The 18,996-nt window shown below is 47.0% G+C and overlaps 1 protein-coding gene across 1 annotated transcript; it reads right to left on the bottom strand.

The window, feature by feature from the left end:
* Nucleotides 1–325: 325 nt before the first annotated feature.
* Nucleotides 326–15,878, bottom strand: RIPPLY2 (ripply transcriptional repressor 2). Its single transcript, XM_068279383.1, has 4 exons — nucleotides 15,766–15,878; nucleotides 8,984–9,065; nucleotides 4,797–4,867; nucleotides 326–876 (listed from the first exon to the last, which is right to left on the bottom strand). The coding sequence occupies exons 2-4, from the start codon at nucleotides 9,053–9,055 to the stop codon at nucleotides 726–728; spliced, it is 294 nt and encodes a 97-aa protein (XP_068135484.1). The 5' UTR covers nucleotides 9,056–9,065; nucleotides 15,766–15,878; the 3' UTR covers nucleotides 326–725.
* Between the last annotated feature and the right edge of the window lie 3,118 nt (nucleotides 15,879–18,996).

The raw sequence follows: 18,996 nt of genomic DNA, 5'->3' as shown, positions 1-18,996 counted from the left end.
GATGTGATGATATTGTCTGTTGCAATGGAATGCAGTGCACACAGTGTGAAAGGGCCCTGATTGCTCTGTCAGTTGCAGCCAGGCCAATAGCCCACTGCGGCTGTCAGTCTCTAGTAGGTACTACATATGGTCAATGTAATGCTAATAATTCCAGCTTGCATATGCAGGCAGTGGAGTTTGCGGTGGATGACGTGGATATATAGGAACTGAAGCATCTATCATTTTCCTGCATTTATTTTGCAAAAAAAAGCTTTTTTTTTTAAACAAAATGCATAATGCATAATTAATTAACTAATTTAAATGAATTTCCTATTGAATGTGTTAACTTAGTCTTGCATTTTATCATCTTTCTCATAACACATTTTGTTTTCATCCGATAAATCTGATGTCAGCATATTTGATATGAGATAAGGCCAATGCTGCCCCCTTTTAGTCCTCTCATCAAATGGTAACGAAATGGATTGATTACCATGGCTGCTCTCAGTGTCTGCTTCATGGGCACACATCAGTGAGCACCTGGAGATCAGATATAAAAAAAGATGCATGTAATGCTATCCAGAGGACAACATCAGCTGTAGCTGCAATGTCTTCATACACCTCATTTACACACAGTACTCTGCTACTGGCAGATCTTCAGTGAAGCTTGTGGAGACTAGCCTGCATGGAGCAGAACTCTACATCCCGCATTATGGCATGTTTTACAGTCTGTAATACACTGGGTGCATTTAATTGTCAGTGCTCTCTTCATCCTCAGAGCCACTGCTACTGTCAGACTCCTCATATAGGACAATAGTAGCTTGGACAGGAAAGTTCTTCAGCAATTCTTCCGCATCCTGATACAGAAAGTCATAATACTTGGACTTGGGCCAAAATAACCTGAGACGGAAAAGAAAAAGACTATGTTATTCAGCATACTATATGACAGAGCATTTACCGGTATGTGATGAGCAAACCCTGATAACATAAAAGAGTTCCACTTTTATTTGACAACGATTAGTCAGTTATTCCATGTAGTTCAGCCTGTGTCTACCTCTATGACTAGTGGTCTGTGTTCTGTCCAAATCCTTTCTCCTATCCAATTATCACTCACATGAAGTAGTCAGGGAGGAGTCAGGAGGAATTTTTAGCCAGTCATTTCCTCTGAGCGCAGAGCGGACACTGCCCACAGGAGGGAGCAGAGGACAGGGCCGGTGCCGGGAGCAGAGGACAGGGCCGGTGTCAGGAGCAGAGGACAGGGCCACGGTCAGCGCTTCCATAGGCCCAAAAGGGGCAATTGCCCAGGGCCCCCGAGCTGGCTGTCACAGCTCCCCAGGTCTTCCCCTAAGTGTATAGTGGTTCCTGCAGTCCCTGCATATTACTCAGCAGCAGAGCGGCTTTCCTGTCTGGCCGGCGCACGCCTCCATCAGTCTCCGTTCTCCCCACCTGCATTCACTCTGGCTGAATCTTTTCAGTCACATAAGTGACATGCGCCGTATCAGTGATATGAGGCACTGGCAGGGTTAAAGATGGGGAGTGCACAGACTGATGGAGGAGCATGATAGCCGGACAAGTGAGTCGCTCCACTGCCGAATACTCTGCACGGTACCTTGTGGTCCACTATACACTGGGGGAGGTTGGAGTGGGGGGACTTTGGGTGTCCCCTAATGACACTTAAAGAGACTCTGTAACAAAAATTGCATCTTGTTTGTTATCATCCTACAAGTTCAAAAACCTATTATAATGTGCTCTGGCTTACTGCAGCACTTTCTAATATCACCATCTCTGTAATAAATCAGCTTATCTCTCCCCTGTCGGACTTGTCGTCCTGTGTCTGGAAGGCTGCCAAGTTCTTCAGTGTTGTGGTTCTGCTATGCACGCCCCCCTCCTGGCCCCTCTATGCACACTGCCTGTGTGTTATTTAGATTAGGGCAACTTCTCTCTTCTCTTTTACAAACTGGATAAATCGTCCTCTGAGCTGGCTGGGCTTTCACATACTGAGGAATTACAGACAAGGGCAAAGCTGTCTGCACTCTGCAGGAAGAAACGAGCAGCCTGACACTTCAGTGCATGAGAGCTGCAGGGGGAAAGAAACACACAAATGATCTCTTGAGATTCAAAAGGAAGGCTGTATACAGCCTGCTTGTGTATGGATGTATTTTCTATGTGTGGACATACTGTACATCAACCTACTTCCTGTTTTGGTGGCCATTTTGTTCGTTTATAAACAAACTATTTAAAACTGTTTTTAACCACTTTTAATGCGTTGGGGAGCGGCGAAATTGTGACAGAGGGGAATAGGAGATGTCCCCTAACGCACTGGTTAGTTTACTTTTGTGCGATTTTAACAATACAGATTCTCTTTAAGGGAAGGGGGAAGCCCCATGTCGTTGCCCAGGGCCCCATTAAGCCTAGCTCCGGCCCTGGCAGAGGGAGGAGGTGGTGGCTCTGTGACTCACTTTCCAAAAGAGAATTTCTCTGGAACACCTGTATCAAATATGAAAACTGTAAGTAATGATCTACCCTTTGTTTCTCCTTTACCAAGGATGACAAATCTGGGAGGGTGAACCTGAGCTTCCAATGCTCTTCTTCTGGCACATGCTTTAAAGGATAAATGAATTTCTGGACACAAATCTAACTTTCTGGCTCCCTGAGTCTAACCAAAGTGTGACTTGCACAATGGTTCCATAGGAAGATCAGGGGGCAATGGCATATGGTCCCATTCCCTATGTAATGGCCCATACTCACGGGCGGTAAAAGTGGCCTGTCGCCAGCACACGTGAGCGTGTGGGCGACAGGCCGGCGACAGCTCCTCGCCAGGTCCCTCCGCGTACACACGCGGAAGAGGGACCAGCTGTCGCCGACGTTCCTCCTCCCGCCGCCGGAAGCTCGCCGGAAGCTCTGCGTACCTCAATGGAGGTTGCTGTCGCTAGTCCGCGTACTCACGCGGACTAGCGACAGCTGCAGCGGAGTTGCGCGGCGATTGTCGCCAGGCGATTGAACATTTCAATCGCCTGGCGACTTCAGCGACGGGCGACAGTTCGGGGTGCGCGCCCGTTCCGGGCGACAGTTCGGTGTGCGCGCGGCCCATACTCACGGGCGACCTGTCGCCGCAACACGCGCGCCCCGCGTGTTGCGGCGACAATTGTCCCTCGTGAGTATGGGCCATTAGCTGCTCTAGCAAGAAATCTCCCCATGACCTTCTGGTACCACAGCCTGATTACTAATGTGATATGGGAGGAGGAGTTTGCAATGATCTCACATATAAAAATGCTGGGATATAATTCAGAACCTCACCTCTATCAGACAATTGCAATTTTATTTCATTTTTATGTGAAAATGTACACATCTGCAAACATATGGGACACTGCAGCTCCCCAGCAAGGCCATCTGTACAACTATTTCACAATGAAAAAAAAACAAAACTGTGACATGCATTGCAGCAGATAAACATTGAGAACAGCGTTTGCTGGTCACCTCCCTCTGGCTGCACTAAATAACCAATCACAGCTTACCTGAAATCATCTCTTGTGATAACTTTAGGTGACAGTTTACTCCCAATCATTATATAAATAAGATGCGTATCCTTCTGCTGGTCAGCCCGTTCTATCATATGAATAGGGGACAGAAGGACAGACAACTCAGTGGATTGCTGAAGGGGAAACCAGTGATTTTAGGCGAGTGTGTATGTAGCTTTGCTACAGGGCCTAGTAATTGCCATGTCAGCAGAATAGGCATACCTATATATTGCAGCCATAGGGAGGAGAATGGCAGCCTCAGTGCAACTCTGCTCTTACATTTCTTTTACACTATATCAATTACATAGTGCATCCAGAAAAAAAGGATGGAAAGTCACATTGCACGGTTTCTATGCGATGCAACAAATACAGTGCAGCCTACAATTCATAGACTTATGATTGCGCAGCACCCAGAACTATGTGTGTTGCCCAGTAACACACAGCATGAAGTGTGTTACCCTGACGGAATTCATCGCACTGCACAGCAAATGTGGTAGTGTGAAAGGGCCATTGAGATAAAATTGCATTCCAATGTGGATATATATTGTCCATTGTACCACGTTGCAACGGATAAGGGGCTTGACAGGCAGCTTATCTGGCCAATCAAAGCGCCAGGATCATGTCCTACAACGAGGGGGGATGAGTGCGGCGGCCATTATTACCGAGGAGTGAGAGTAAGATACCAGCGCACGCTACACTGCACTACCGCATGTAGCGTGCGCACTGCTCACGCTCCTCACATTAACCTGCTCAGTTGCATTGCAGAATAATTCTGTATGTAAACTCATTGCCCATACAATTATATGGACCTGTTTGCAGTACTATGTCCAGTCTGCTTTGCAGTTCACACTCGTTATAACGTGTGTTATGCAACTGACCACTGTGAATCCAGCTTCAATGTATATCTGCTGCCAAATAGTTTCCTTTGCACAGACAGGGTGAGGCTATGTGCAGAGTAGGAAATGTGTGACCTGCTGGTACACCATGTATTAACAGATTCTCGGGTAAACAGAAATTTGAAGATCCTTGCAGGTACATAATGTACAAGGTGTAGGCTCAATGTAAACACATTGGCACTTGTGGACTTGTTCAATTTAAACAGACAGGCCTTGTAGACATTTTCAGGGGGCATTATACATATACCGTATATTTAAATGATTCCGGGTTCAAATCTATAAAATGACCCAGAGCATGTAAAATATGTATAAAGTACTGTAATACAGTAGTATGTTGTATGTGTCACCTCTTGTTATCTCTTATCTAAAAGCAGTGACATAGATACATGCAGCACATACTACTTACTTAACAGGATGCTGAAAGCTTGGCAGCTTCACTTGGTCACTGCTGGTTACCAGATCTGACCCACATGGACACTGAGGACAAAAGACAAATGATACATCAGACTCACCAAGACATGAAATGTCAAACAAAATATACTCGGCATTAGTAACGTAATCAATTCAATCAGGAAACAATAAGTATACAGGTAGTCCCTGACTTAGCAAAGCCCGACTTACAAATGACCCGCCGATACGAACGGCATGGATTCTCCATTTCCATGGGAACAAGTAAAAAAAAAATTTTTTAAATTGGACTTGTAGTTTTTGAGAAAATCGATTTAAAAAAAATCTAAGAAAAAATGGCTTTTTAACTTGTATAAGCAGGTACAAATGGCAGAGGTGACACAGAGGGGGACGCTGGAGGCACAGGGGGCTCAGAGGAGGTACAGGAGACAGATATCGCACAATATTCTGACTTAAGAGCAGATTTAGGTTAGGAACGAACCTGCAGTCCCTATCTCGTTCGTTAACCGGGGACTACCTGTGTTACAGCTTTGGATATTAGGGTTGGATCCACTTATTCCTGCTCCTGGGATATCCACACACCTGATGACACTGGGAAAAGGAAATGAGGGACAGTAATATAATGACAAAGGGTTTAACTATTCCCCATAATACAAAAATGTTCTTGCTGCCATCTTTTCCCTATTGGTGAGACTCACCTCCTCTCTGTCAAGTCAGGAAGTGCAGGTAATTCCCACATGTAGACAAAGACAGTTGTAAAACCTCAAAAGAGGTTTGAATAAATAGTAGCCAAATAACATAGTAGCCAAAATAACTTTTTTTTTTAATTTAAAACTGTAAGGGAACCTGAAGGCTATGCTCACACCAGGGTGTTGTGGTGCAATACGAAGGGAACCTGAAGACTGCTCACATCACGGCGTTGTGGTGGCTTACGAAGGGAACATGAAGAGAACATGAAGGCTATGCTCACATCAGGGTGTTGCGGTGCATTACGAAGGGAACCTGAAGGCAATGCTCACATCAGGGTGTTGCGGTGCATTACGAAGGTAACCTGAAGGCTATGCTCACATCAGGGCATTGTGGTGCATTATAAAGGGAACATGAAGGCTATGCTCGCATCAGGGTGTTGCGGTGCATTATAAAGGGAACATGAAGGCTATGCTTGCATCAGGGTGTTGCGGTGCATTACGAAGGGAACCTGAAGGCTATGCTCACACCAGGGTGTTGCGGTGCATTACGAAGGTAACCTGAAGGCTATGCTCACATCAGGGCATTGTGGTGCATTATAAAGGGAACATGAAGGCTATGCTCGCATCAGGGTGTTGCGGTGCATTACGAAGGTAACCTGAAGGCTATGCTCACATCAGGGCATTGTGGTGCATTATAAAGGGAACATGAAGGCTATGCTCACATCAGGGTGTTGCGGTGCATTATAAAGGGAACATGAAGGCTATGCTCGCATCAGGGTGTTGCGGTGCATTACGAAGGGAACCTGAAGGCTATGCTCACACCAGGGTGTTGTGGAGCAATACGAAGGGAACCTGAAGACTGCTCATATCACGGCGTTGTGTCGGCCTACGAAGGGAACCTGAAGGATATGCTCACGTCAGGGTGTTGTGGTGCATTATAAAGGGAACATGAAGGCTATGCTCACATCAGGGTGTTGTGATGTAGTGCGTCAGCCAATATACTCACATTTCTAACATGTTTTGTGATGGTACATTAACACTGAAGAGTTAGCATTACCACAATGCTAACTATTCAGTTGGCACAACGGAGGCATGCTGTTCGATAATGGATGTATGTATGTACAGTTGCAGAGATGCATGCTTTTCATTAACTGTATGCGTCGGATTGCATGTGTAATGCACAATGTGATTTTTCCCCTCTGTTGCAATCTTGTTTTTACAGCATACGCAATGAAACGCCCCAGTGTGAACCGAGCCAAAATGAAAGGAATATGCAGGCTGCCATCTTCATTCCCTTATAAACTATGCCTTTAGAAAAAAAAAGTTACTCACCTGGCTCTGGATCCCTTAGAACCTTCCCGTTCCTCTTTGCTTTTCCTAGTTCTACTGCTGGACAAACCGTCCCAGTCTTTGACTTTAATGTTGAGGAGGCCTTCAGGTCTCCTCAGAAGGCCACAGAAGTACTTAGGTCTCTGAGTACTTCCAAAGACAAGCGGCTCTGTACTCACACGTGCGCAGTATGGAGCCGTACGTATTCAGAAGTCCTCCGAGACCCGAGTACTTCCGTAGAGACCCAAAGACACAGTCGGCGGGAGATTGGAACAGAGGTCCATGGAATTAAGGGATCCAGAGCCTTCCCTCCTCTTAGGTGAGTATACGAGCGGCTCCGTGCTACAGCGCATGTGTGGCTACTGTACGGCCATGCTGATGGAAGAAGAGGTGCACGGCCCAGATGTGGTGGAGAGACTGCGCTGAGTAAGGGGGGACATTGGAGCATGGAGGAAAGTGTCAGTAGGATCCTGGGGCTTCCCTCTCTTCAGGTAAATACCTCTTTTTTGAACCATTTGGCGCAGGTTCCCTTTAAAGAGAACCAGAGAAGAAACACATAATAGATGTATACATACCTGGGGCTTCCTCCAGCCCCATCAGCATGGATCGCTCCCACGCCACCGTCCTCCGCCACCTCTATCGCCGGTACCGGGTACCCTCACTTCGGCCAGTCAGAGCCAGTTGGCGCAAGCGCAGTGCGCTCCCTCCGTACTGCGCAGGCGCATGTGTAAAGCAGGTGCAGGCAAGATGGGGGGAGTCCCTACGGATGCGTACAACTGACCGCATCCAGCGAAAGTGATATGACCCTGTACCGCCGATAGAGGCGGCGGAGGACGGCGGCGTGGGAACGATCCAGGCTGGAGGAAGCCCCAGGTATGTATAAATGTAATATGTGTTTTCGTCTTTGGTTCTCTTTAAGTATATTGCACTCATTCTAAACACACAAGTATATCACTTTCACTTTAAAGTTAACCTGAGATTAAGTAATAGGGTATATTTATACTCACCTGGTGCTTCCTCCAGCCCCATGAGGTGTGTCCTCCCCCACCACTCCGTTATCTTCTAATCAGCTCTGGTAATCTGGTCATCCATGCTCTTCTGCGCATGCACACTAGCTACGACTGACCAGATCACCGGGGGTGGTTGGAAGACAAGGGAGCAGTCGGAGAGGGGATAGAGCGCACCTCATGGGGCTGGAGGAAGCCCAGGTAAGTATAAATATACCCTATTTCTTAATTTCAGGTACCCTTTAAATGTCACCTGAAGCGAGAGGGATATGGAAGCTGACATATTTATTTCCTTTTAAACAATACCAGCTCCCTGGCGTCCTGCTGATCTTTCAGGCATCAGTAGTGTCTGAATCACACAACAAACAAGCATGCAGTTAATTCAGTCAGACTTCAGTCAGAAACATCTGATCTGCATGCTTGTTTGGGGTCTATGGCTAAACATATTAGAGGCAGTGAATCAATAGGACACCCTGGCAATTTGCATTGTTTAAAAGGAACTAAATGTGGCAGCCTCTATATCAGGTGGCGTAGTAGTTAGCGCTCTCGCCTTGCAATGCTGGGTCCCAGTTCAAATCCCAGCCAGGGCAACATCTTCAAGGAGTTTGTATGTTCTCACTGTATCTGTGTGGGTTTCCTCCGGGCACTCTGGCTTCCTCCCACATCCCAAAAACATACAGATAAGTTAATTGGCTTCCGTGCTATATAAATTATAATAACAACAATATCCCTCTCAGTTCATGTTTGCTTTAAGCCTATGAAATCATGGTCAACACCACTGGCAGCTTCCTAAAAGTTCAACTGTCAAGTGTCCAGTCCCCCTGTAGTTCAAGACACACTTCCTTCCATAAGACACCCTGGGGGCATGTGCCAATAAGTCTGGCTACTGTGTTTCCTCCTTGCAATATGACCCTGATTCTGTAGGCTTATGAAACATACAGTTACACTGTTGCCTGCTATTATGGCAAAGTGACAAGCTCTAATATATTTTTAAGTTTACTGCCAGAAATTCAGTATTAACTGTAATAAGATGTAGAAAATAATAATGATTGCACCTATAAAACAGTTCAGGTATTGATCCAGCCATAACACAACTTAAATGTACTACAATAAAAAAATAAATAAAATAAAATAAAAAAAAAACACTTCACAGACGTTACCTGCTGTAAAGTGATAGGCAGGTGCTGTGCAGCCATTGATGTCACTGCTGTATTATGCCAAGGTCTCCACATTCTCTCACACCTGGAAAACAGGGGAAATGGGTCTTTAGACTGGCTACAGGTAGTATGTGGTTAGTGGCTAGACAATGCATGTGGACCAGTGGCCCATAAGGGTAGGCACACTCGGAATGGCTAAGCTGCATGGTCATTCCTATACAGACAAAGGGGTTATTGAGCTATTGGTCCTCCTGTTGCCAGGACTACAGTGGGCTCAATACCCCCTTCCCCCCTTGCTTCAACACCAAGGTTGATAGCAGGGCCAGATTACCGACCAGGCAACAAAAGCAGTCACTTGGGGCCCCATGTAGAGTCAAAGGGGCCCCATCAGCACATAAACCAGCCCTCGTCATCCTGTCAGCGGTAGCTGGATGGTATAATGGTTAAAGGGACTCTGAGCACTGCAGTAACTATGGAAAGATGCATATCATTTTAAAGCTCTCTTTCTCCTCTTTCCAATGATATATAAACCGCCACCCTATGCCTTTTAGTTTTCACTATTTTCGCTATCGAAATCATGGCCACGGCTATTTCGAAAAAATTGCGAAAATAGCGAAAACTAAAAGGCGTAGGGTTGCAGTTTATCTATCATTGGAAAGAGGAGAAAGAGAGCTTCAAAATGATATGCATCTTTCCATAGTTAGTGTATTACACAGGATGACTTTTCTCCAAAGTCGGCAGCTCGATTCAGCACAATAGAATGAAATATAAGGAACCCAGGGAGATATAATTACAAACATCATGCTGGTAGGCGTGAGGATGTAATTAATTAGTTGTGGGTATGCTTAAAGGCATTCCCACAGGCACTGCTCAGAGTCCCTTTAAGGGCTCTGACACAAGAGACCAGGGTTTGAATCTCGGCTCTGCCTGTTCAGTAAGCCAGCACCTATTCAGTAGAAGACCTTAGGCAAGTCTCTCTAACACTGCTACTGCCTATAGGGTGCATCCTAGTGGCTGCAGCTCTGGCGCCTTGAGTCCGCCAGGAGAAAAGCGCGATATAAATGTTATTTGTCTTGTCAAATGATGCCGTGCGCTGCTGATTGTCTTCAGAGCCAGGCTCTCCTCCTAGGTCTCCCTCCTGCTACTATGCGCTGCAGCAAGAATGATAGCAGCAGATGGCAAACGCTCACTCACCTATCCATGATCCAAGCGATAGAGATCCCCTCATTTGAAACCCATCTGTCTCTTCTACAGTGCAGCCGCTCGCTCTGAACTTCCTGATTTTCAGATCAGACAGGAAGTAGGAAGTAGTAATAGTAGTAGTAACAGAGCGGCAGCACTCTAGAGGAGACAGTTGGGCTCCGGATGACGGGACCTCTATTGCTTGGATCGCAATAGGTGAATGTGAGTCATCTGGTGCTGTCATTCTCCCCCGCTGCGGCTGCCTTCTCTGCTGGACTATCGTATTCACTGGGATAGAGGCTGCATGGTGGCTGTCTAGTTTGGGAGGAAATCGGTTATTCGGTGGTGGGGGTGGTTATGTAATTCGGTCTGGGGAACGGCTTCCGGTTTGGCAGTGTCCAGAGCTTTCTGCTATTGCTAGGCTGGAGATGCAGGGGGAGAAAGTGCTGCTGCTGCGATATCTGGCGCCCTCTTCACAGGGGTTCCCCAGCCCCTGAGTGCAAATGCCCCAGCCATTCATCTCTCACTCTGCATTTTGCTTCTGCTATTCCCTGCATTGTGCACCCACAGAGGAAAGCGGGCTGTTGCCCATAGCAACCAGTAGCTCGGCTGCCCCGGTGTGTGCAACATATTGCTGTGCAGCTGCATCTTCTAATTTTATTACGACATGATGGGGGGGCCCAAATCAGTTACTTTGCTTAGGGCCTCATTTAGCCTTAATCCGGCTCTGGTTGATAGGCAGATTCGACAAAGACACATGTCTCTTTCTGAGATCCATTGGCTGCTCATACAGTGCAGGCCGATTCCTGATCGATTTCAGCATGAAATATCTTCGTAATTGGTCTTGTTATGCCACCTTGCTGCATCCACTGCTGCCCCTGTAATATACATGTGCCCCCATGCATTAGTATACTTTACCTGTTTGCTGTCGCCTGCTGCGGTGCCCCATGCGCTATAGCGCCCCGTGTGCTATAAGCCAGTAGCCGGCGGCAATGCAAAAGCAGAGGATAGATGGGCACTGCAGCAGGGATAGCAGACAGGTAAAGTATTTTAATGCGTGGGAACAGGGAGCACTTTTACATTTGGGGAGAGAACACCGGGGTTCTGTCGCTCCTCCAAATATTTCACACCGCTACTGCTGCACACCCAATCGACCATTTCGGCCCAACATTTCCCAACATGCACGATCGATACATTGGAGCAATTTCGGGCATGCTTGTGGATGCACCAGTTTGCATCCGATTTGAGAATAATTATGGAAACGGATATTTGATCGGCCGCCAAATTGCTAGATGTATGGACACTTTAAGACTATGGGATTCAGAGACAGCCCTGTTTAGGATTAGGACTGTAGATACAATTGTCTATCTCATCAGTTTATTTTCACTTTAGATCTGCTTTAAAGTTGTGAATCTTGCAGCCGACCGACTCTTATGCCTGGTACACACCATGCAATTTTACGTCAGATCAACGGGTCAAGTCGATAATTTCCAACAGGTCCGATCCAATCGGTTTTCCATTCTAGTTTCTGATCACTTCTGTACAAAATCATTTGGAAAATCGATCAGAAACCTAATTGGACTTGTCAACTGAACTTGATCTGACGGGATCTAATGGGAAATTGCATGGTGTGTACTAGGCATTACAGTGGACATGAGACCTTTTCTGTAGGAGACCTAAATGAGCTCCTACAGAAATGACAGTTCTACTATTGCCAAATAAATAAGTAAATCATAAATTAAGGCGATTATATTAACGAACATAGCATAATAACTTGAACATCAGTGTTTCAGCACCGTTTAAGCCTAATGCACCATGTCATAGTTTGCTGCATTTGGAAATCTGAACACATACACATTACAAATGCAATGCATGCTCACATCGCTTTCCCTATAGGTATTGTTTTTCGTACAGTAAGATGCTGAAACAACGCTGCTCTGATAATATCCTATCAGAATCAGATGATATGTAAAGGCTGTTTCTCGGTTCTGTATTTGGTTGAATAGTGAAGCAATATGACAGTAAAGCAGGCTACATTACATACATATGAATATGACAGACCTGGCAGCGTTAGCCACAGTAGTCTCGGCGCTCCTCCTCCGCTCTCCCGACTGGCGATGAGCTTCCATTGTATCCTGTCCTCCATCCCCTGAATATCTGTGCTATGGGCATTTATCCTACTTGTGTCTGATGCAGCTCCTCCCTCCACAGCGGGGGAGGCACAGAGGTGGCGGACTGTCCTCAGCCTACACATGGCCAGGTGTGAATAGACACACCATGGGGAATCAGGACACGTGCTGGGGCAGATGGTGCCGAGAGAGAGCGCTTCCCGCTGACTGCACCACTGACTGAACTGACAGTGATTCGCCCTATTCTATCAGTATTTCAGTTATACTGCAGGACACTTTCATGGCTCCCAACTGTACCTTTGGCTTTATCAGAGGGAAAGCCCCTATTCGGGAGCCAAATCCCTCTGTCTTCCTCATGTGTCCTTCTTTCAGGACTGATGTGCAGATTTATGTAAATATATGTATTTTTGCTACTGAAAAATGTGTTTAATCAAATTTATACTTTATCCTGATTCTTTAAATTGATTTATTTCTCACTTTCAGATGTTAATATGAAGGCCCCCCCTTCTCCCTTTCATTGCAGAATTAGGTAGCCTCTGGCTTTCCGTTTTAAGTGGCATTGTTTCAGTTCAAGTTGCCATAACCGCTACAAGGACATAACACTTTGGTGGTGAGCAGTTTAAATAAATGAGAGGTTCTGCCAGTGGCGTAGAAAAAGGGGTTGCAGAGGTCCCCCAAGCTACTTTTGTCCATGGGCCCCATTGTAGCTAGAACCATCCCTGTCCTCCAGTATACGTTGCCAGAAGGAGTGTAAAGGAGTATATTGAAAAGCTGATGGTAAAGTTACTGACAGTGAAAAAAGAACAGTAAACAGAATTACTGACTGATGGTGGTTACTTTTCTTTCTACATGTAATATAAGGGACTTCCTAAATTATCCATTCCATAGTCACTGAGGGCGCATTCACAGTCACATAACGCACTGTAATGTTAAGCCCAGGGCCGGCCCTAGACTTTTTGCCGCCTGAGGCAAAATTAGAAAAAATCGCCCCCCCCCCCCCCCAGCCGTGGGGGGGGGGGGGGGCTGAGCTGGAGGGGTAGCTGGCAGAAAGGGGGTATTGGGCCTAGCGGCGGGGTGGGTGGTTGGACCCCCCCTCCCTCGCCTGGGTCCCCCGATCTGCGCTCCTCCTCCAGCGTAAAGTACCAGCCAGCGCAGAGGAGTCACTAGGGTTGGCGTCACCCGGTGCGGAAATACATGGCGTCACACCACCCCCCCTCCCCCCCCCAAAAAAAACCACATCCAATACCAGACCAAATGAGCATGGCTATATTGTGCAGGCGCACGTTTGGCCATGCATAGTAGCACACTATGAAGATTTACACTGGCAGACTTTCTCCTGACATACCCAACAGGTAGATTCCTCTCTGATCATCATCTGATCAGAGATGGATCTATCACTGACACACACTATACATTGCTTTTCAATAAATAGCATGAAGTCTATTAAAGATCCACTGCCACCGCTCCCCCAGGTGTCTCTCCTGCTAATGCTGCACACCCAGGGGCCCTATGCAGAGTATTAGTGCAGCAAAGGACTCTAACTCACCTCTTCAGCCAGCGTGCTCCCTCCTCTGTGCTGCTGTCATCTCCTGATGCCTGTAGTGACCCGCTGAGAGCATTTACACACAACATCAGTTCACGGGTCACTATGGGCACCGGGAGATGACAGCAACGAGAAGGAAGCACCCTGGGAGGAGGGGTGAGTGAAAACGCTTTGCTGCACTAATACTCTGCATACCAAAAATGCTAAAAGTCGATGTGCAGTGTGTGGCAGTAATAGATCCATCTCTGATCAGATGTCGATCAGAGAAGAATCTGTTGGGCACATCGGGAGAATGTCTGCCAGTGTATGGGGCAGGGTTTAGAGACTGTCATAAAGGCAGGAGGAACAGAAAGGTCTAAGTGGTAGTGTGCTGTTTCTTTGCAGCATTATATTACTAGAGGTGCTGCATTGCTCTGTGTTAGGTTTAGCTTCAAACCTGGCCTGCAACACAATTCAGTGCAGGGGAGGACTGGGACCTTTTGGCCTGGGGGGACAACACAAACTAGAGGCCCGTTTCACAGCATCCCCAGCCCAAAGCCATATCTTTCTTGTGTGCAAATCTTCAAATTGTGATGACTAACAGCCACACACACACACACACACACACACACACACACACACACACACACACACACACACTCTGTACCTGATGCCTAACCCCATTTCTCCGCACAATCTACCTGTCTGTGTCTGATGCCTAACCTTAAAGGAGTTATCAGGCTTTTTTTTTTTAATGAAAATAAGTGCTACTTACACCATACAAACTACTTGTCTGACACCTACCCCCCCCCCTCCAACTACCTATTTGACAGTGCCTAACTGCCTGCCTCCCCCCTCCCCTGCCGCCAATCACACCACAAGAAGAAAAAACCGTTCCCCCTCAGGCCAGGGTCAGAATGGAGATGATATCACACACAAAAAAAACTCAGAGGGCACTGGCCTGGGCAGAGAGTTGAATTTGACAGCAGTAGCAGGCAGGCAGCAAAGTGTGAGTAACTCAGTGACAAGAAGGGAGAAGAAGTACAGAAACAAAATTTATAAAAAACACCTTCTCCTCTGGCAACCTGGACCCGACCTCCTCTATCCTCCTGTCTCCTCAGTCCTACACCTCCTTCACAGCAGCAAGCAGCTATAGGTGGCATCTCCGTCTCCCAGCCCCAGAGTGTCCGACTCCTCCAGCCAGGACAGCCAGCCAGCCACTCGTAGCCGCAGCTCCAGGCCACCAGCCCCCTCAGCACAGAAAGCTGAAGAGTGAGACAGCTCACTCCGACGACACCTTAGGCACAGCAGCATAGGGGAGGACTGTGTCCGACTCCTCCAGCCAGCCACTTGTAGCCACAGCTCCAGGCCCCCAGCCCCCCCCAGCACAGAAAGCTGAAGAGTGAGACAGCTCACTCCGATGACACCGCAGGCACAGCAGCAAGTTGCGGGCGGCAATGGCTCCAGGCGGGGGGCGGAGTCAAGCAGGGTCAACCCACCGGGCCGGAGAGGACCTAAGCTATTTGTGTCCTTGTGCCGCTCACATCCACCGCAGGCGCAGCCACGCACAAGGGCACACCACGGCCGGCCGCCTCAGCCCCTTCTTTGATTGGATACTTCAACTTGCCGGGAAATATCGCGCGAGGTTGCGATCCCCATTGCGAACCTGTCACCTGTGGTATGTCTGCGGCCGCTGCGTATAGCAGCGGCCGGCCCTAATTACTTAAGATTCGGGAGGCCCGGGGGGCAATTGCCCCCCGTCCCCCTGGGCCAGTCCTCCCCTGATTCAGTGCACATAGTATAATGGGGGAGAGGGTGGACTGGCTGCCTCTGCAGAGTGTTTCTGGCTGGGGGAGAGAGGCTGTGATTGCAGGGGGTGGACTGGATGTTTCTATTTACTGCTGTGTTCAGAGACCCTGCGTTTCCTATCCCTTCCACTCTGCAGTGCTCACCCGCTCAGATCCAGCTTCAGAAGCTGCTGCGTTCCCCAAACTTCATCAATCAATCGGGACAGGAGCAGAGTTAACACGGAACAGCTTCACTTGTTGCATAGCAATGCAGACGCTACCCATTAGCCCCAGTCACGTGCTCAGGTCAGAGCAGCTCAATACAGCTGTCTGCAGGGGGAAGTAAACACAGATCTGCTGTAAGGTACATGAGCTGGCAACTGCAGAACTAGCTGGGGAGTGCAGATTTTACCTCTCCCAGCAGTAATAAAAGTACAAAGCCATAATTTTCAGGGGAGTGTCAAAACACAGCTCTGCTGCAACAGAACCTGGTGTCACCCCCTCTGATAGTGGAATGGTGGAACCCTGGTGCGGATCGCACCCCACGCACCTGGCTAGCTACGCTAGTGAGCCAGCGTGCATATGTTGAAGAGGCAACGGGCGGTGGAATCACTCACCTTTTCCGCGTTCCATCGTGCGCTCCACTGACGTCACTTCCTGCAAGGCCGTCCACTTACAATACAGTGGGCGGCGTTGCCGGAAGTGACGTCAGTGGAGCACGCGATGGAACGCGGAAGAGGTGAGTGATTCCCCCGCCCGTTGCCTCTTCGTTCGTCATATGCACGCTGGCTGGTACTTTACGCTGGAGGAGGAACGCAGATCGGGGGACCCAGGCGAGGGAGGGGGGGGTCCGACCCCCCTCCCTGCCACTAGACCCAATACCCCCTTTCTGCCCGCTACCCCTCCAGCTCGGCGGGCGGCCCCAGCGTCCATGGAGAGGCGGGTGCCGCCCCCCCAGATTTGCCGCCTGAGGCAAATGTTTCACCCCGCCTCATGAGCGGGCCGGCCCTGGTTAAGCCTATGCCACATTCACAGTGCGACGTTAACGTTGCTTTGTAAATGTTGCGTTATGGTAACTCACTGCTTGCATTGCGTTACCTCTAAATGCAGACATTAAACAGATACAGAGAGGCATACTTTTCATTGACTGTATGCTTCACTTAATCTACTCTACTTTTTTTTGCGTTGCGTTGTAATGCTGCATTGCGACTTTAACGTCACATTACAATGCAACCTCCCACTGTGAATATGCCCTCCATTTGCTCTTATACTACATAGATTTGGTAAAATTGTGTGAAAAAGATTGGATCATTAGTGGCTATCTTAAAGTGTACCTGAGACATATACATACCTCCTCCCCCCCCCCCCCCCCTCAACGCAGATTGCTCCCTCGCTGCCATCCAAAGCCTCCTGGATCGTCCCGTAGAAGCCTCTTTATCTTAGGCCAGTCGGAGCCAGTTGGCGCAGGTGCAGTCCACCCGCACACGCTCTGCTGTCGAGTTTCCCCCTAGTGCTCCCGTGGCTGTCGACAAGAGGGTGACGGGAAGGCGCGCGCACGCAGCCAGTCTGTGCATGCGCAGTACGTCCGACTAGCTAAAGATTACGCAGCCTCTACTGGAGGATACGGAGGGCGGTGGTGAGGGAGCGGTCTGCTTGGAGGGGGCTGGAGGAAGCTCCCTCCTTTCGTCTCAGGTTTACTTTAAGGCCCTTATTCCATTTCCTTTTTCTCTTGAGTTTTCTCCTAGTAGATAATCTTTCATCTTCTGTTTAAAATAACTTTTCAGCACTCTGCAACACTGAAAAAGTAACAAAAAGTAGGTGAAAAAGAGTATTTTCTTGCTTGCTTAAAAGGCATTTTATATAAAAGGTTTCAAACTATTACACATGAGAATACTCTTTTACACTTATCAGTTAGGCTCAGTTAAAAATGAGAGAAAACTGATTTTGTAATCCCCATGTTTTCCTATGGCAGTAATGCCCATGTTTTCTTATGGCACAGTTCCCACTATACACGTTTTAACTGAAATCTTTCTTACAATACACTACTATAGAAAAAACGTGTACCAGCGCATACTAATGCACTCTAATGCATACCAACCCATTCAGTGTAAAAGGGCAGGCCCTTATCCAATTAACTTTTTCTTCTGTGTTTTCTCTCAGGAGATAATATTTAATCTTACAAAATATACATTTTGAGCACAATTGTTATATCTCCTTGGAGAAAACTCAGAAGAAAAAGTTAATAGAATATGGGTCGAAGTCTTATTTCTTTGCTTTATTTAGTAACAGTGACAGAAAACTAACTTACTACAGTAATAGAATAAATGGAAGATGCTTTCTGTGTTACCAAATTCTATATTTGCTATGAAAACTGAAATTCTGCACAGTTAAATTATTCGGTGACTATGATGATTTAGTGATAAGGTGCGTGGAGTACAGATTGGTGGGTAGGGCATTTGCAAGCAAGCTTGAAGAACAGAGGTGTCACTGACTTGATTGATGGACACATTGCTGGACGCCATGATTGACATGGATAACAGGGCTGAATGACTTGATTGATGGTTACATAACTAGATTACATAACTTATGTGGATTTACTTCGAGGAACATAAATAAAACTTTATTGAAAAGCTGGTTGGTATGTGTGTTAATTTTAACTAAATGAAAATTGACACTGCATTGTTTAGGATTTTTTTTTACTTTTGTTGTTTAAAATAATCTTTATTAAGAGCATAAGGAGAAAAAGAAAACACAACAACACAAACTGGTTCAGAGTATGCTCTGATAAATGAGAAGGTGATATAGATAAATTTACATAGCATTCAAATAATTAGATTTGCCAACTAATACATAAAAAATTTAACATTGAATAGAATAGGATAGGAATACCATCCAACTAGAATAACCAACAAAAGAACGAGGGTCATATTAGTTTGGATAGACACAGAATAAATGAAGATAGGGTCTGGTGAGGATCAATGAGATTAGGATTAGGCATATGTAGTAGGCACAAGGGCAAGATGTGGTAAGGAGATTACCGTAAATGTCATAGGGAGGTTCCTCATTGGGGACATTGCAGGCTTCCTCTACACTACAGTCTAGCCATGGTTGCCAAACCATTTTTTTTTTACTTTTAACTCTTTGTTGAAATGGGTAAGGTTGCTCATATGCCCACTGCACCTTTTCTGTGGATAGTGCAGATATCTGGGGCTGTCCAAATTTCACCTCACCTTCTTTTTGGGGAAACAGGGATGGGGAAGGGCCAACTGTCCCTCAACATTGGGACAACAACATTGGGACAAGGGTGCTTTGTGTATGGCCAAATCGGTCTCCCATATTTCAAGTATTGCCATTGCCCCCCTTATAAAAAGTATTGGGCCTGACCCACTACACTGC

This window comes from Hyperolius riggenbachi, chromosome 4, assembly GCF_040937935.1.
Source record: "Hyperolius riggenbachi isolate aHypRig1 chromosome 4, aHypRig1.pri, whole genome shotgun sequence".
NCBI lineage: Eukaryota > Metazoa > Chordata > Amphibia > Anura > Hyperoliidae > Hyperolius > Hyperolius riggenbachi.
This window is presented reverse-complemented; position numbering and strand designations above follow the sequence as displayed.

Excerpts from the sequence above, each read along its gene's own strand:
- RIPPLY2 (XM_068279383.1), bottom strand. The coding sequence starts at position 9,055 with ATGTGGAGACCTTGGCATAATACAGCAGTGACATCAATGGCTGCACAG. Across the intron at positions 4,868-8,983 it reads TGCCTATCACTTTACAGCAG|TGTCCATGTGGGTCAGATCT; the intron begins GTAACGTCTGTG and ends TTTTGTCCTCAG. Across the intron at positions 877-4,796 it reads AGCTTTCAGCATCCTGTTAA|GTTATTTTGGCCCAAGTCCA; the intron begins GTAAGTAGTATG and ends TTTCCGTCTCAG.